The sequence below is a fragment of the Excalfactoria chinensis genome, chromosome 1 (genome assembly GCF_039878825.1).
Source record: "Excalfactoria chinensis isolate bCotChi1 chromosome 1, bCotChi1.hap2, whole genome shotgun sequence".
Classification (NCBI taxonomy): Eukaryota; Metazoa; Chordata; class Aves; order Galliformes; family Phasianidae; genus Excalfactoria; species Excalfactoria chinensis.
The window spans coordinates 47894839-47913468 of record NC_092825.1 but is presented as its reverse complement, the minus strand read 5'-3'; the positions used below and the strand labels follow the sequence as shown (position 1 = coordinate 47913468).

The 18630-nt window shown below is 50.3% G+C and overlaps 1 protein-coding gene across 1 annotated transcript; it reads left to right on the top strand.

Moving 5' to 3' along the window:
* The first annotated feature begins 274 nt into the window (after positions 1–274).
* TAB1 (TGF-beta activated kinase 1 (MAP3K7) binding protein 1) lies at positions 275–9061 on the top strand. The gene is made up of 11 exons (XM_072356249.1): positions 275–412; positions 995–1131; positions 1295–1448; positions 2085–2171; positions 2724–2862; positions 3336–3449; positions 5789–5900; positions 6005–6149; positions 6522–6744; positions 7040–7196; positions 8155–9061. Exons 1-11 carry the CDS (start codon positions 380–382, stop codon positions 8360–8362), a joined length of 1509 nt encoding a protein of 502 aa, XP_072212350.1. The 5' UTR covers positions 275–379; the 3' UTR covers positions 8363–9061.
* The last annotated feature ends 9569 nt before the right edge of the window (positions 9062–18630 follow it).

The following is an 18630-nucleotide window of genomic DNA, read 5'->3' as shown; positions in this document are numbered from 1 at the left end:
TGGTTGGACCAGGTGACCTCGATTCTCCTTAAAATAGACGTGGGGAGAAGGAGATTTAAAAACATTTTGCTTGGGTGGACGCAGAGCCCACACGCTGCAAACCATAGCACTAAGGAGCTCGTACCATGAAGGGCACCAGCCACGCAATACACCACCACAGCGACGCGAAGGGGCGGGGCCAACAGAGCCACCCGTGCGCGCTCCCGCGCCCGCCGCCTCCTCATTGGGCGGAGTGCCGGAAGGGGGCGTGGTCAATCCCCCAGTGTGGGCGTGTGGGAAAGTGGGCGGGGTTGCGAGTAGCGGCCGCTCTGCCCGGCAGATTTGTCTGCTCTGGAGGGAGAAGGGCGGGTAGGAGGGAGGAGGCCGCTGCTGCTGCAAGATGGCGGCGCAGAGGAGGAGTCTGCTGCAGAGTGTGAGTGGCGCCGTCCCCCCCCACCCCCCTCCCCGCTCGCGCACCCCCTTAGGTGTGTGCGAGGAGGGACCCGCGCCTCCTCCTCGCTCTCCTGTCCGGGAAGGGGGAGGTGCCCGCCGTGAGGGGATGTGGGTGTCCTCCGCTCCGTGCTGCACCAGGGCCGGCCCGCAGCCCTGTGTGGGGCTTTGGGCCCCTGCCTGAGGGGTGAGGGTCAGCCGTAGTGGGCGGGCCCGTGTGGGCACGGGGACCCTCCGTCGGTGTTGGCAGCCCCGAGGCCCCGTTTTCTTAGCGGGTGTCCTCAAGGTGTGAGGGTCCCATCCACCAAACTCGCTGTTAGTGCTGTGTGTCAAGCTCGGGTGCAAGTCTTAGTTCTGGTTTCTGGTTGGAAAGAGCTGGACATGCAACCAGAGCTCGGCTCCAAAGGGAAAGCAAGGGGTAAGTGATGCAGCTCTGCAGCAGGGAACGTGAAGTTCTCTGGTAGGTGCGCTGCCCTGTTAGTAGAGAAGGTGGGAATTAACCTGTAGCTCATCCTGAAGCAGCATTCTCACTTGAGCCTTTACGTGGCCTCTTTGTGTCTCCCAGGAACAGCAGCCCAGCTGGACAGATGACCTACCGTCCTGCCATCTCTCTGGGGTGGGCTCAGCTCCAAACCGTTCTTACAGTGCAGATGGCAAGGGTACAGAGGGTCACCCCTTGGAAGATAACTGGTTGAAATTCAGGTAAGTTGATTGTGCCTGGGTCACAGTCTCATTTACCTGCCTCTGTCTGCAGGTGATATTTAGCTTTTCACGGAGGACTCAGAGCACACAGGATTCTGGAGAAACCTGTTATGTGTGTCTTTGTATCACAGGCATCTGTGACTTCTTTTGCCTTCTCTGATAGGAGTGAGAACAACTGCTACCTCTATGGTGTCTTCAATGGCTATGATGGCAACCGAGTCACCAACTTTGTGGGCCAGAGGCTGTCTGCAGAATTGCTGCTGGGCCAGCTGCACGCAGATCACAGTGATGCTGATGTGCGCCGAGTTCTGCTGCAGGTAAAGCACCTTTGACTGGGAACAGCTCCTACTTCTCACACTACCCACCTCCTCTTTTTGCCACCGGGGAGCAGCATCTAGTTCTGAGGGGGCTGAAACATCTGCCAGTGGTTGTGATTGCGCTCATCCTGAGCAGCTGCAGTGCTTTGTTTCACTCCCACCTCGCACCCGCCTGTTCCCCTGGCTGTCAATGTGCTGCTGACAGCTCTCCAGGAATCTGCAGCCAGCCTTCACTGGACATGCAGGAGCAAGTCAGCCTGAGAAGGAGATGACAACGAGTGAAAGGGAGAAATTAAGGCGTGGGGGGGATGCGTGTGCGTGTGCAAGTTCACTCTCTTGAGTAATGGATGAGTATTTTTACAATCAACATACAAAATCAGATAGGTTTCTGACATTGCTGTGTTTGTAATTTGTGTTGTTTTCTCTCCTGTTTTGAGTACTAGCAGATTGCTTTCACAAGCTGTTAACTAGCTGTGCTAAGATAATTGCATTTCAGTATGATGCTGTGATCCTTCAATATCTGTGTGAACTGTAATCAACTGCTCTTATGAACTAGTCTTAGGAGATGGGGGTGGGTAACTTCAAAGTTCCCTAGGTACTGGATAAGAGCTCACTTTCTTTTATGATCCTTTTTAGGCTTTTGATGTGGTGGAAAGAAGTTTCCTGGAGTCCATTGATGATGCTTTGGCAGAAAAGGCCAGCCTGCAGTCCCAGCTGCCAGAGGTAATGTAGCTTTAAGGACGGAAGTTGCTTGGGGTCCCACCTTCCAGACTACTGGATGGGATACTGGTCAGCATTGTCCAAAGGAAGCTGTAATTATAATCTGTGTTTCTGTAGCTCTCATCTGGGAGCTGGTGTGAAATGAAGCAAGTGCCATGGTCTGTTCTGCGGAGTTCCCGCTGGTGCTACTTAGACCTATGATTGTTTGCTTTAGTAAAGAACTAAGGGTGATGTGGGAAGGTCCTCAGCCCTGTTCTTACAGCTCTTCCAGGACAAAGTCATATGATGTGGATGGTAGGCAAGTCCTCAGATTTGCATGACACATGGGCAGATGTGAATTGTGGTTTTTAGGTGGATTAGAGTGTCATCTCCAGAATCTTATCAAACCCATGTGGTTTATTGGGATTGAACAAATAATTGTATGATTTGCACATCTTGGCCTCAAGGCAAGACTGTCAAGATGAGTCCTCTTTCTCTATGCAAGTGTTGACTCTGGCTGTGGTTTCATTGTTGTGGACTGAGTGTTTAAACCTCCCCCATAATCTCGGATTCCAGGGTGTTCCTCACCACCAGCTGCCTCCTCAATACCAGAAGATCGTGGAGAGATTGAAGGTTGTAGAGCAGGAGATCTCTGGAGGAGCCATGGCCATCGTGGCTGTTGTTCTCAACAATAAGCTCTATATCGCCAATGTTGGTGAGTTTCTCTTTGCTAGCATCCCCAGTTCAGGTGCTTGTGAGGATGGCTGCAGTACTAGGCAGCAGAAGCAGTGTGAATGCTGGGGACGGTTTCTCTGGTCAAGGAGTGATTTCCTTGTTACTTTTAGGACTGATAGATCAGTCTTAAAGGTCATTATCTCTGCAGATATTGGCCGATACAATGTTTATGACCAAAGAAAGAGGGGAAAATGAGTTGAGAGGTAGCGGAGGTTCAGTGGGAAGCGAGGAACTGTCTTGTGAGGCACTGGCTCAAGCCTGAGTGAAGAGCTGTCTAACAGGCCTAGCACGCTGTAAGCAAGTCTACTTCTAGGAGATTATGAAGAGAGAGTACATGAGCTTTTCTCTTCTTTTCTGTCCTTATTCCCCTCTCCTGTTCCTTTTCCATTTGGATATGTTCTTCCTCTTAACTGCAGAGCTATCTCGTGCCTCATCTCACTACTCCCGCTGCAGGTACCAATCGTGCACTATTGTGTAAGTCCACAGTGGATGGACTGCAGGTGACTCAGCTAAACGTGGACCACACGACAGAGAATGAGGATGAACTTTTTCGCTTCTCTCAGCTGGGTGAGTGTTCAATTTCATGTTCCTACCTGAGAACGTCTCATGTTTCCATTTCTCTGGGGCACCAGGAGTGATATAAGCCCCTGGAAACAGTAAGTGACAACAAAAAGAAGCTCTCTGTGGGCTGTGGTTTCAAATAGCGAGCTCTTTTTCTGCATACCTAGCCACTCTGAAGCTACAGAGTAAGTTCACTTTGCTGAACCAACAGAAAACAGTCCTTTTCTTCTTCCTTTTTTTGTTCGTTTTGAGAGTTAGTTTTGTGTCCCACTGCCAAGCTGTCATTGATTTGCCCTGCAGCTGTGTGATTGCTGGAGTCGATAGGAAGGCAGGAACAGAAGCATGCAGCCAGAGGGCAGAAGCGGGGTGGGCAGAGTGTGACTGCCCCTTTGGAGACAAACCACAGTTAGTCTGGGTTAAATTCTGTGTGATGCCACACCCTGAGGATGGTGGGTTTTGATTTGCCTATGTACAAGCTGCTGCAAAACAGCCAAGTACACATCAGACAGAGGCCGACCAAAGTGGCGTTTAGTGCTCTTACATCAGAAACTATTGAACTCTGCCTATACTGTCATCATGCTTCAGGCAATTTCCCTTTTCCTTTACAACGTTTGACATGTTTTTTTTTTCTTTGTCTGGAACTAGGCCAGACCACTTGTGTGGCTGTTAGCACCAAACTCTTCATATAGAGATACTTCTATTCTGTGCCTTTGTTCTGATATATATAATTCGGCATTCTTCATTAGGTTCACCTGACCAATGTTTTTATCCGATGAAGCTGTCAGTGTGATAACTTTTCTGCTGCTAGGTCTTGTTTTATTCCGTTTCTCTTCCATTTTTTGTTTCTTATTCCTGCATTAGTGTTGTGTGCTATGAAACAGAGGACTGACTACAGGAATCCAGGGAAAAAGAGCCTTAGATGGCATTTCTACTGCCTAAAATGCTAGGTTCAATTTAGCTGTGGTCTATAGTGGGACAGGACTCTGCTAGGTATGCTGACCTTCTTCATCTGGTGCAGCAGTCGTTCTCCTACTAGCAGTCCAAATGGAAGGGAAAGCCTGTGGAGCAAGCTAGTGTGTACAGGCTGTTCTGGAGACTTACCCAAGGTTGTTGTAGGCCCAAGTTGAAGCACAGTGATAAGAAGTCACAGGGGTGGTCTCTGTCATGATACTTGTCTCACCTGTCCTGGAGGAAGGGAGAGCGAGGTCTTATAACTGCTTGGCTCTTCACCCTGCTCACTTCAGCTTGTTTAGTGCTCCTGGACCATCACTGCGATTTAGACACAAGCTTTCTGGTGTGCTTGAAGCCTCCTTGTGTTTGTGTCTGTCATTAGTTTGTATCCCCCTGCCAGGAGCAGGCAAATGAGCCAGGCCATGTTGATGAGTCAGCTTTGGTCTGCAGCAGATGGCAGAGTTGTATCTTACTGCTGGGGTAGGTGTGGAGCCATCTGTGTGGTGAGGCTTGGTTTGACTCAGAGGGAGAGTTTCAGCTGGACCTCTGCCTTCACCTTGTACCGAGGACAGTCATCCCTAGAAAAAAATCTCAAAATAACTCTTTCTGCCTGTTAGCTCCACATTTAACCAGGAAGGGGGGGATTGCCAGAACAGACCAGGTAAGTGGCTCATCTGCTCTGAGTCTTGCCTCAAATAATAGCCCCTCGCAGATGGTCCCTGTTAGGACCTTCTTCAGGATAAGATTCCTCACTAGCCCCTGACAGGTCAGAGTTATCCGCTTAACCTTAATTGAACTAAATGCCTGCTTGCTCACCGTCCTTGTTTTAGGAGTAGCCAGCACCAGTCTGAGCACTTGAATACATTCAGTGCCTCTTGTTGGTTTCCTAAGTTAGCTTATTAGTGGAATTGTCATATGGAACTTAGGAACAGGGATCAATGATTGTTGGAAGAAAAAGCAGAATCCTTCACTTACATTTTCCCTCTTCTTGCTTTCCTCCTCCCATCACATGGTCCAGAGCTGACAGGCACAGATGTTCCACTGCCTTTTCAGTGTATGCCTGTGCTCCCAGGCCAGCTGCCACCGGTGGCTTTGGACCAAGGTGTGGACTTTGTTTCAGGGCCAGCCATTGCATTTGGAGTGTGAGTGCTGGGCTGTGTGCATCTTGCTCCTTCGCTCTCACTCCCAGATTACGGCTAATGAGAGCATGTCCTTTGGAAACAGAGCAAACTGCTCTTCCTTTCCTTCCTGTGAGGAAGGATAATTCTTTGGCTTCTTGTTTTGTCTTGCTGTAAGTGTTCTTTAAGCTGTGGTTATTTTGTTTCTCCTTCCTGACAGTGTGACTGCAGTAAGTGCTTTGAGTTTCCCAAACTCTCTTACTTTTAATCTGGCAGGCTTGGATGCAGGGAAGATAAAACAAGTGGGAACCATCCGTGGGCAGGAAAGCACTCGGCGTATTGGAGACTACAAAGTCAAATATGGCTACACTGATATTGAACTGCTCAGGTCAGGAAAAACTCAACTTTGTGGTTTCAATCTCTCCTCTTTGTGACCCTTCCTTCTCACTCACTGTGACACCACTGGTTATTAAAAACACTGTCTCTTTTCAGTGCTGCTAAATCTAAGCCTATTATAGCAGAGCCTGAAATCCACGGAGGGCACTCGCTGGATGGAGTGACTGGCTTCTTGGTGCTTATGTCTGAAGGCCTCTACAAAGCTCTGGAGGCAGCTCATGGGCCTGGGCAGGCCAACCAGGTGAGTACTTACATGGGAGTTGTTCTCTCAGCTACTGACTTATTTCAGGGGTGTTGGCTGCTCTCATATGGGCCATCCTCCACATCTGTCTTGTGAGTGCTACCTGAACTGGATGCCTGTGCCACCTTGTTCCAGTTAGTAATAATGTGAGAGCTGGTTTGCCAAGCCAGTTCATCCATGCACCTTCCCTTCCTTTTAGGAGGAGCCTGTTAAAGAGGATGGGATGATTCTAGGTGCAAAGCACATATCAGCGAGTGAGACTGGCAAGGACTGCAGCTAGATAATTTGCAGTAAAACTTAGGTCACATGGATGGAAAAGGTTTGCTTCGGAATCCCTCAAACATTGTTCCATTTATTTCCTCCTCTGCTTAGGAAATTGCAGCCATGATAGCCACAGAGTTTGCCAAGCAGACATCGCTGGATGCTGTGGCCCAAGCTGTAGTGGACCGGGTGAAACGGATCCACTGTGACACTTTTGCCAGTGGTGGGGAAAGGTCCAAGTTCTGTCCCCGACATGAAGACATGACCCTACTTGTGAGGAATTTTGGCTATCCCTTGGGTGAGATGAGTCAGCCCACGCTAACACCGACACAAGGTATGCCGCAGAGAGAAGGAAACGGAATAGAGGGTGGAAGATAAGAGCCCTTGATCTGGCTTTGACCTCATGTTGAGAGAGTAGATACTTCAGTGTAGAGGGAATTTTGTTATTAAAGGGATTATTGGCTTCTGAGACCTAGAGTCCTTAACAATTTGATGATGCACTACTGCATCTAAGAAATGAAACTTAATATAAATTCTTTCCTTGGGATCTTTGACCTTTCTTTGATGCTCTGCACCCTTTGTCACTCATGTCTCACCTGCACATATAATTCTGTTTTCTTCCTCCTCAGGGGGCCGTGTCTACCCCGTCTCTGTGCCATATTCCAGCTCCCAAAGCACGAGCAAAACGAGCGTCACGCTGTCTCTTGTTATGCCGTCCCAAGGCCAGATGGTCAATGGTGCCCACAGCAGCTCAACTCTGGATGAAGCCACCCCCACCCTCACTAAGTAAATATGCTGCTCTCTTGATACCCGCAGTTCCCTGCAGCTCACGCTGTGTGAAGTGGTTGAAAAGCAGAGACACACCTGTCACTCATTCCCTTATCTGCAGCGTGGCCCTCCTGACTGCAGTATTGACAGCCAGCGTAAGTTGTTAGCTGGAAAGTGATACGTGAGGAGTGGGAATGAGCAAAGCAAGCAGCTCTGAAGCCAGTTCTGGGAACATGCCTTGTTGGAAGCATCTGCTGCTGTCACCGGAGGACACTCTGGCAGTCCAAAGGAACTCTTTGGATGTTGGATGCTGTGCATGGAGGGAGAGTGGGTGCCCTCTGTTTTAATGATGAACAGAGGCTGCTGAAGAGGAGGTGCTGCACCAGGTTGGCTTGCTCAGAGGAAGGAAATTAGGGTAGAAGAAGGGATAAAGGTTAGACCTGGATCCTGTGTGAATCTGCTGTGCAGGATCCTACTAGTGGCTCTGCTTTGAGTTCAGTTTTTGGCACAGGGGTAGAGTGTGTACATGCTGCAAAGGGAAGAAGCTCTATGCTTATTGTGTTCTGGTAGTTCCAGAAACAATGAAGCTGACAAACCAGAGCTGCTTTGGTTGTAGTGCAGGTCACGCAAGGATAGCTTTTCTGCTGCCAGACTCTTCCTGTAAAGCTCGTACTGTATGGGTATGAGGAGGCCAGCAGAGTGTGTCCCTTCTTTGTTTTTCTTTTCTTTGCTACCCTTTGTTTCTCAGATGTCTGGGTGTACTTAAAGCTGTCCAGTTAAAGGTGAAGCAGGTATCTTTGTCAGCCATCAGTAGCGTGCTGTTCTCGACACACCTAATGCTGTGACAGAGCAAAGATCTGTAACTTCTTTTACCCGATAGCTTAATCCTTAAAGAAGCTGGCGCTTGTTCTGGTGCCTTGTGCAAGATTGTGGATGAGGAAAAATAAAGCTGCTTTTGTTCTCTCTTTCTCCCCAGCCAAAGCCCCACTGTGACTCTCCAGTCCACTAACACTCACACGCAGAGTAGCAGCTCAAGTTCAGATGGGGGTCTCTTCCGCTCCCGCCCTACCCACTCGCTCCAGCCAGATGAAGATGGGCGCGTGGAGCCCTACGTGGACTTTGCAGAGTTTTACCGGCTTTGGAACATGGACCATGGTGAGCAGGGAGCACTGACTGTGTCCTAATGTGGAAATGTGCCTCCTCCACCCACCCGGTGCTCGGCCGCGCGAGAAAGGACTGAGGAGGGAGCAACAGCACTCCAGCTCAATTCTGTGTTCCGCCAAGAGTTAACTCCTATGCGGGATGTGCTGAACACTGGGCTGGGGAGCTGCGCTCTTGTCGTACGTGTTGCCTGTGCAATGCGCCTAATCCTGACCGACCTCTTTCCCTTGGAAGCCAAGTGAACGAGGAAAGGGGTCTCGAATGCAACCCTCACTGCAGGTTTCTACAAATAAAGTTGCAGAGAGGGCTCCCTCCTGGATAATGCAAGAGTAGAGGCCTGTACAAAGGCTGTGTGCGCGTGTGTAGGTGTACGTGTGTGCCTGCGTGTGTGTGTGCTGTCAAAATGTTTCCACAATTCATAATGCTGTGATTCCAGTGTTCAACTCCATAGAAGATACCTCTATTTTGCAGAATAAATAACTTATAGCTACACTCATTGGCACCTGTGTGGCTTGCTCTCTTCCTTAAATCAAAAGGATGTGGGTGTGACAGCTCTTCCCACTGAAAACCTTCAGCCCACTGCGCTGCAACCTGCAGCGAGCAGGTTTCTCTTGTAAAAGCGTCCTGAGCTCCTGCATGTGGATTCACAGCCTCTGTAACCTTTGTCCTATGCTTACTGGCAAGACTTTGGCACCGGTACTGAAACATAAGGCCAGGTTTTGTAGAGGGTGGAGTATTGTGCATTTTTCTTAGCAGGCTTTTGTTAATGCCCAGAAGGAAGTTAGGTATTGATGAACTTAAAGCTATAGCTACATTGCAGTGCAGCTGTGTTACGGGTGCTGGAGTTGATCCTCGTGTCAGAGCAAAAGTAAAAGTGGGCAGCAGGGAGAGGAGGTTTGCAGCTGAGCGGTAGCCTGGAGGAGCTGGTGAAGGTGGCAGAATCGCAGCAACCTTCAGTTCAGGCTTCTGACAGCAGGCGGCAAGCGCGTCTCTTCCCTGCCTGCTGCAGCCTTCCCGCTCCTGCCTGCCTGCCTGCCTTGCTCTGGAAAGGTGCGGGCAACGCAGCAAGGCCTTTGGGGTGACTGTAAGGGAAGAAGGGAAGGAGCAGAGCATTGCTGTGGTGGAAGCCAGCATGCAGCGAACTCCCATGTGTGCAGGTTCGTAGCATGCTGGCTTTGGAGAGGTGGAGGGAGATTTCTCCCTTCCCATAAATCAAATAGCATAGAACGCCCCGAGGCGAGATCAGAGTTTACTGAGAACTATGTGGGCAGGATGGAAGCGGTGAGAAGTGCTTGCTTCCTGGGAAGGTACGGGAGGAATCCCTTGCGCACCTGTGACTGGCTCTGTGCCATTGCCTTCCCAGGCCCTGCCCACACCCTGCGGGCTTTCCTGGGAACTGAGCAGGGCTGCTGGGCTGCCCACAGATGCTCTCCTTTCTCTGCCACTGAGATCACCCAGTCCAGCCAGCAGCCCATCCCCCCCGTGCCCATAACCATGTCCTCAGTGCCACATCCGCACGGTTCTAGAACACCTCCAGGGATGGTGACTGCACCACCTCCCTGGGCAGCCTGTGCCAGTCCACCATCGTTCTTCCTGAAATGAAGGTTTTCCTGTTTTCCAACCTGAAAAGGATGGTGCCATCCTGGTGCAGACTATAATGGAGTTGAAGGTATTTTATCCTTTTTTGTGTTCTCTAACCTGGCACGGATTTCAAGAGCCGTACAAACAAGCCTTTCTTGCTTATTCCCCTATCCCATCCATCTATGGTATTTGCTAACTTATACCAAGAGCGCTTCCAATGGGAAATATTCCAGCACATGGATACTCCAGACCGAGTTTAAGACCTGCCAAATGCCCTCATATAAAGCAGATCGCACAAAACAAGCGTTTCCTTTGACTCAGCTCCTGGTTTGCTAAGTACAAAAAAGAAGTGAGTAGGAGCTTACAGAGCTGCATGGCCACTGGAAGGAGAAGAGGAAAATAGGTTTCCTGTGCGTGCCGTATACCCTGGCTTAGGAGTCCAGGTCAAAGAAATAGTGTGTATGGGGGAAAGCAGCTCGGAAGTAGATGTCAGGATTTAACGTTGTCCTTAGGGAGCTGTGCAACAACAGTGGAAAAAACCCCGTTCAAGCCAATGGGGTCTGTTTGTTCCTTCCACAGACGTTCTGAAGAAGGGCGTTAGTGGAACCCAGCGAGGCTCATCGCTGGAGGAACTCTTTCCAGTGAAGAGCATCTCCGGCATCCTAAAATGTCAGCGCTGTTAATGCGAGTTGTAAATAAACCGCTGGGGACGGGTTAGGTATTTCAAATCCTACAGCTCTCTCTGTAAGCGTAGGAATGCTGTTTGGAGTATCCTGGCTAAAATTCAAGACGAGTGCTTATATTCTGCCAACTCCAATCCCCTCCCGGAGTTTCAAGTGGATGCGATATTTATCTCCGCTTCCCGTCTTAGCCGTTGTGTGTTGTTGCTGGAGGTTGCTAAACAACTGCCGTCTCATCGGTGGCTGTATAAAGCCATCCCCATGCGCATACGAACCGTAAAGCTGTTTGGAGTCCTTGCATAAGAACCCCTAGGTACATGTAAGCTGTTAATATTTATTATGCGGAGCTGTGAACGCGACTGAAGATGGAGGGATTAGAGCAACCGAGTTCGGGCTGCTGAGCAGAATGGAAGAGAAAGCAGATGCCCGAGAGGAATCAGCACGAGGGATCGGCACGCAGGATTAGCCGCCAGTGGAGCGTGGAAAGCAAAGGGCTGTGCAGCCCTCGGAGAGCAACAGGGCAGGCAGGGCGGGTGCAGCATCTCTACTCCTTGCTTCCCCCACTGGCTGCAGGAGCCCACACAAGGATTTGGCTGTGGCAAGAGGCAGCTTGGACATGGTGTTTGCAGGGGTGGAGGAGATGACTTGGGCTTCTGGTCCCATCCTCCTCTCCTGTTTTGACTCTCCTAACCTGCTTTCTGCCTTGTCTCCCAAGAACAGCGTGACCTAGAAACTCAGCATTTCTTCTGAGCAGAGAGCTTTTTCTGAGCCTTGCAAAAACTGCATGGTGGTGGGGAGCAGCACCAGCCCCTTTCTGCAGAGCAAATCAGCTGCTTTGCCTTCAGACTTGAGAGCCAAGGTGCCTCAAGCATGCTGCAGGGGAAGTGCACCCCGCTGGGTAGGACAGACTGAAGTCAGCAAGCACCTTCCAGTTGTTGAGCAGCAAACAGCTTCCAAAGCTGGGACAAGAGGTAGCGGCCTCAAGTTGCACCAGGGGAGGTTCAGGTTGGATATGAGGGAAAACTCAGGAAGAGTGGTGCTGCAGTGGCACAGGCTGCCCAGGGAGGTGGTGCAGTCACCGTCCATGGAGGTGTTCCAGAGCCGTGTGGATGTGGCACTGAGGGACGTGGTCAGGGGGCATGGTGGGGATGGGCTGATGGCTGGACCAGGTGATCATAGAGGTCTTTTCCAACCTTAATAATTCTCTGAAGGTACTTGGGGTTATCACTGTGGCTGGTTCCTAGACATCTAACACCAGGATCCTAGAGGTAGACAGGCATTTTCCAACCCACAGCACGAAGCTACAGCAGGAGCTGGTGGTGTTGGCCAATGCAGTGCTGCTTTGAAAGCAGTGGGATCAAAGCCGAGCTGTTAGTGGTTTCATGCCTCAGTGGCTTGGAAAGTCCCTCACTCCAGCCAGCAGCAGCTGGCTGCAGAAACAAAGCAGGTAACAGCTCTCCATCATACTCTTCTCCGGATAAGAGATTCAGTGCCTGAATCCTCTTCTGTGCTTGGAGAAGTGACAGAAAGCAGGCCAATCTAACGGTGCTCAGGCATTGGAACAGGCTGCCCATGGAAGTGAAGGAGCCACCATCCCTGGAGGTGTTCCAGAACTGTATGGATGTGGCACTAAGGGATGTGGTCAGTGAGTATGGCGGGGATGGGCTGGCAGTTGGACCAGGTGATCAGCCCTGCCCATGGCAGGGAGTTGGAACTGGGTGACCTCTAGGGTCCGTTCCAACCAAAGGCATTCTAAGATAATGTCATCTTGGAGGTCTTTTAGGGCCATAATAATACTGTGATTCTGTGATCTATTGAGGACCCCTCAATCCCCTGCAATTCTGGTGCCAGGTCTGCACTCACCCATGGCTCCTGGTGTTAGCTCTCAGCTGCTGCAAAGTGAGATCTCCAAAATAGCTACGCGAGGGACTGCTCAGAGATCTGAAACCTTGAAACAACAACAGTGAAGGAAAAAAAAAAAAGAAAGAAAGAAAGGAAGAAAAAAGCTGCATGGGAAATGGAAAAGGTGAGGAGAAAAAAACAACAACGGGCAGTCAATAAAAGCTTTCAGGGAAGAGATAAGAGCAACAAAACAGAGAACGTCTTACTGCTAGCTAAAGGTGTGATGGGAATGAAAAGAGCTTCTGCAAATGTCTGGAGGGGAAAAGAAATTAGAAGAGAAGTGTATCCATTAGTAAATGAGTGTGCGAGTGTATTATTCATGGCTGCAAATATCTGAGCTGCAAAAGTGTGACATTTTTATTTCGATCTGCCTTTAGTGGTGAATTTAAGGATTTGGGATAGCGAGGATGTAATTAAGGACTAATAGAGCAGCTTTTGGCTGCACCCATGCTGCAAACGAGGACGGCAGCAGGCTCCCTGCTGGGACCTGGGTGAGGCTGCTGCCTGCCTGCAGCTGCAGTCAGTGATGAGCAGAGCAAAGCACAGTGCAATATTCAGCAGTTTTGCCCAGACGTTACCCGCTGGTGCCCTTCACTGGGGGACATCAGCTGGTTCTGCACCATCAGGCATCGAGGGACCCTCCCTGTTACCCCTATGGAACCCAACCTGCAGCCGGTTGCTGACATGGCCCGCTAATTGCTGTGCTTGGCACCTCCCCTTGGCATCTGGTGGGCAGGCAGCCAAGAGCTCGAGCAAGTGCGCAGTGCTGGGAGATGCACTGTCGTGCTAATGGCCCTACACTGAGCTGTAAGGAGGCTGGGGACCTGCAGCTCTCCAAGCAGGAGGAGCAGCGTGCTTTCCTCTAATTAAAGCCACTTCTCTACCCAGGCAGCACGTGGGGCTGCAGTTCCCGCAGAAGGAAGCGTTACCCAACTCCGTGACTGCTGAGGAAGGCAAATGGTGTGGCCCCACTGGAGCATGTCAAGGGATGAGAAGAGGGTACGTTGTGGCAATCTGTGTTTCGAGGTGGCTGGTGCACGCGTGGCAGCTTCGATGGGATATGTCAGCAGAGAGAATAACTTTCAGCATCTCTGAATAAAAGCTGCTGGAGAACCAACCCTCCATGATAAATGGCTGAGTGTCATTTAGGGTGCAGGGCCTAAGAAAGTGCCAGGGAATGAAGTATCTTGACATCCTGATTGAGGAGCTCAGTCTGCTTGGTGCCATTGATCCTGCTGCCATTGATGAAGATATTAAAGAGCACCCAGTGCAGATCCATGAGGGGCACCTTCAGTAGGCACCCAGGGACCAGAGGGAAAGGTCTATCTAAAGGGTATGTGGGTAAAGGAAGGAGGCGGCCATAAATCTGCACCACCACCACTGCAGGTCTCACCAATTCCGTTAAGATCTGATACTTACTCACTGATCCACGAGGCCTTGATTACAGATTGGCTGGGATGACATTTGTTTTAGATTACACCCAGCAAAGATCTCGTGCCTGTGAGCAGGCTGTGCTGTGTATCACTCCCAGGTGTTCAAACACCATGAATCAGATCCCTTAATATTCTCATCTCTGGCTTAAAATAAAGAGAAAACAACACCAGCCCCTTTCCATTTGTGTTCCATCCCTTCCATTTGCAGGCCTGGAGGTGCCTCGGGGGCCTCTCCGGGCATCTCCCCGCAGCCCCTGATGCCTGAAGCAACCCGAACAGCAGTGTGGGGTAGCACAGGGGGGGCTGCACATTGCCTCCCTGCTCATGCTGACGTGTGAGGCCTCTCCATCAGGCCCCGGCTTGTTCCGTCCTTGAGGCATCCATGGTATTTCAGACCCACGCTCGTCCCCACTGAAGCAGCAGCCACCAAAACCCTTTTCTAACTGGAGCCCAGTCTCCCCCCTTCACCCACAAGGATCACTCACCGCAGGAAAAACAGGTTTAAATGAGGAAGCAAAAAAAAAAAAAAAATAGAAAGAAAGAAAGAAAAAGGAAAATAAAGAGCACTCAAAAAGGAAATAGTTCTGCAAATTAAGACCCGAAGAATCCCGGAGGTATTTGATGCTTGAGTGGCTGAATAAGATGCCAGGCGAAGCGTTCGGAGCCACTTATTTATTTAAACTGGCACGGGGACAGTGCTCAAATGTGCGCCTGCAGCCATGCACCAGACCTCCTAGAGGTCCTACAGTACTGGTCTGTGGGGAGCTGCCCCACATACCCCATCTGAGGTCCCACCAGCCCCTCTCCTACCCTTCAGGCACCACAGCACAAAGGTGTCTGATGCTTGGAAGCAGCAGGAAATGGGGATCAGTTTGGTGGATCCCCGTAGGATCTCAGCAGCAGGAAATGGGGATCTGTTGCATGAAGTTTGGTGGGTCCGTGTTGGACCAGAGCGCCTCACTTATGGCAGCCAGCTCAGCATGCACGGAGCAGCCCATGGGCAACACAGCCCATTGGGACTGACCACTGAGCAATAATGGGAAGCAATAATTTTCTCTCCCTGTCCATCGAGCTCGGCTGCCCTTCTTAGATTTATCAATTCAAGATGGAAGTGAAGGTGAGCTAAACCCCAGCCTGGCTTTGTTTAACCAATTACACTCCTCTCTCTGCTTACATTGTGCACTATTTTCCAGGCTAACACCGGGCATTTTGTGCAGGCACATTCCCAATGGCCTTCCAGACAAAAAGCTGATAAAAACTCAACCTGTCCTGTTGTAGGGCACTTCCTTCCTGCCTTGACATGAGCAGAGCATGGTGTTTATTTGGGATATTTACAGCGGCGCCTGTGTTGCATGGCTCACCGAATGAAAAGGAAAACCCCACAATTAAAATGCAGCTAAAGAAAACACGCGAAACCCGAGATGTGGAACAAATCCCAGCTTGAATCATCTGGCTCCAAGACCTGCGTGGAGCCCATTGAGCTCGAGCTAATATCTATTCACAACATGCAAGGAGCAAAGACAATTAGGAATGGCTGGGAGCTAAAGTTCTGTCTGGAGACAACACCAGACCCTCTTCTGCTCCAGCAGCCTTTGGGACACAGGAAGCTCCATCCCCTTTTTGCTGCCTTGCACTCTGGCGCATGCATGACTGCTGAAGCCTCTTTGCAAGGCTCTGCTCCCACCAGTTCCCAGCCCCGGGCTTCCTGGCCACTACTGTAGGGGATGATTTTGGGGGCACTCACTGGTACTTGCCACCAGTTAGAGCCGGAGCTGTGAGGCTGTCTGACATCGATATCTCCTCTCTGCAGCGTTATCAGGGGCTTATCAACACACGCAGCTGGCGCCGATTACAATGAAATTGGTTTTGAGGCTGTTTTCTTTCCAATTCCCCATCTGGACATGCTGTATCACTCACAGGGGCCAGGGAAATTGATACGACCCTAGTGGATATGTTTGCTCCAGAGTGCTTTAACTCAAAAATCTCCACAGGCCCTCAGGGGAAGGAGCTGCTCTCACCCTGCAGGTGGCATTGGGAGCTCAGGCAGGAGGGGATGGATGGGACAAAGGCCAGTGAGAAGATGATGTGGTGGCAGAGCAGCCAGCCTGAGTGTACACGTGGGTTTTCCCCCTGTGGGGCTGGCTGTCATACTCAGACTATTGGGAATTAGGGCACCCAGTGACATCAGGACTCGCAGTGCTTCGTTGCTCATGGTGAGTTGATGGTTGAACTGACGGGTTGGTGGTTGGATTAATGGGTTGATGGTTGAACTGTTGGGATGATGTTTGGATTCATGGGGTGGTGACAGTTGGACTGATGGGGTGATGGTTGGGCTGATGGGCTCACAGTTGGATTGATGGGGTGATGGTTGGATTGATGAGACTGTGGTTGGACTAGATGATCTTAGTGATTCCAAACTTAATGACTGTATGATTCTATGACTGCTTTATGAAACCCCACTGCTGTCTTTAACATCGTCAATAGGAAAAGAATACTAAACCAAGCCAAAACAAAACAAAACGAATGCATTTCAGCAAACAGCCCAGGGAGTAGGGCTGCCCTCAGTGAGAGAAAACAATCCTTATCTGGCAGAGTTTTATATTACTTCACAGCAGAGTTAAACGGCATTTGTTTGTTTCCCCCGTGCACGAGGCATTGTTTCTGGGTGGGTCCTGCTAGTGCTGGTCCCTGAGCATTCTATCAGGGGTTTGTTCATCTCATTTTCTTGCTGTACCCTGATTGCTAGCAATGGTGGTTGCCAGCGACTGTTGTTTTTCTCAGATCTGAGGCCTCGGAACACTGGAGAAAGAGAAATCCCCTTGTCCTACCCCACTTTCTTAGTGACCAGCAATAGAAGCGTCACTTTGTTGTTTTCCACTCTGCCACCAGCAGTTCAATACGAATAAGGGCATCATATTTCAGGAGTGCCCGGCTCAAAGGAGCACTTTGTTTGCAGAGTTGGACTGGAAAGGGCGTTATAAGGGCTGAAATCCCAAAGGGCAAAATGAGGCGACCTCTCTGAGACATTGTGCAGTGAAAGTTGGGTCATTAGTAGGGCTCTGTGGGTTAGTGGGAAGGAGTTAACTGAACGTTAGGCTCTTTGCATGCGTGGAGCCCAAGAGCCACCCTTATCAGAAACGGCCACATGGTGGAAAAATGCTTGTGTAACAGTGGTGGGGAGGAAACTGCTCGTAATTCCTTTTTGCAAGGTGATGGGTGCTATGCATTGTTGTAAAAGGCCAACCCGAGAAGTGAAGAAGCAGGCCCCACTCCCTTTCCCAAGGGGAAGAAACCAAGGCCACCTAAACCAGAAAACACATGTGGTAAAGGTGCTGCTTGAAAGCTTTGCACCTGGTGAGGTTGTAGCACGGGGCAAGGGGAGGTAGAAATGTTTGTGGGGCTGAACACATTGCCAAGGAGCATGGACCGTTGTCAGTGTTGGGTAGCCAATGAGTTGAGCCAGGGTTGGCAATGCTTCATCTCTCTCATCCCATCAGAATTCATTTGCATAGAGGTGTTTGGGTTCTAGACCATTTAAGGTGAGCTTGTTGCAGTATGGTAATTGCCTTCTTCCCCCAGAGCAGCCCTTTGGGGTTAGGGGGAAAAAAGTTGCTTTGTGAGTATGGGACAAGCATTCCCTGTCCTATTCAAGACCATGCTCACTGCACCTCGGGATGACCCAGCTCCCTTCCCAGCCCTGAGCATCAGCCCTGGAGCTCAGCCCTTCACTCCCCAGTGGAGCATCCTCTGCTTTCCTTTACTCTTCCCACTTATAGGCAAGTGCATCCCAGTGGCGGTGTGGGAAGATCTGTGTTCACTGAAGCGTGGTTGGAGTTGGCCGGTGGATTCACACCGTGCCGTGGGCAGCTGATAGACAGGCAGATAGACAATGTGATGGTGAGAGCTTCATTTCTGCAAGAAACACGGCTAAAAATGATTCCTCATCCCAAGGCAGCTTGTCCAGCATGTCTCAGACTGAAGTATGCAAAGCAGAGAGAAAACACTACGGAACAGCAATGGTTGTGATGCTAATTTGGGAGCCACAGTCAAATTTTACCCCAACCACAGACTCTCTGTTTGGCCTCCAGCAAATCACATCATTTTTCTAATCCTCAGATGCTTTTATGTAAAATAGAGCTAAAGGTTTGGGGGTTTTACCTTTGGGAGAGGGTACGGCAGCTACGTAAATTAAAAATCAGGAGGCGTTTGGATGCTACATCTGAGGCTCAGTCTGCTGCCATCAAAGCACATGAGCCCATGAAAAAATAATAAAGGAAAAAACAAAGAATATTTTGCTGCTCTGGGTCCACAACCCCAGAGCCACAGGGATTTGGAAGCAAGGTCCCACTTGGGAGCAGGGTACCAGCATTGTTCTCTTCCCATCAAAGCCGGCCTTCCCTTCTGTGATGGGTGTTTGCTGGCTGTGGGAAAGGAATAGGAGATTGCTGCCCATCCCTAATGGGATTTGTACTCCCAGAGCTGAAATCACCCCCAAAAGCAAAACTAACACCATGTCTTGCCATCACTCAGCCCAGCTCTTTGTTGGGCTGTCCTGGAGAGCATCCTCCTGTGGATGGGAGGTGTCATCCCAAACCTGGAGATGGAGATGTTGGCACCTCAGAGGTGTGCTCTCACCGATGTGCTGTTCCTCAAGGACTTGTTTGGTGTGGTATTGCATTCTGCCACAAAATCACC

Coding starts and splice junctions, on each gene's coding strand:
- TAB1 (XM_072356249.1), top strand. CDS start 380: ATGGCGGCGCAGAGGAGGAGTCTGCTGCAGAGT. Junction 6,745..7,039: donor CACGCTAACACCGACACAAG/GTATGCCGCAGA, acceptor CTTCCTCCTCAG/GGGGCCGTGTCTACCCCGTC. Junction 7,197..8,154: donor GCCACCCCCACCCTCACTAA/GTAAATATGCTG, acceptor CTTTCTCCCCAG/CCAAAGCCCCACTGTGACTC.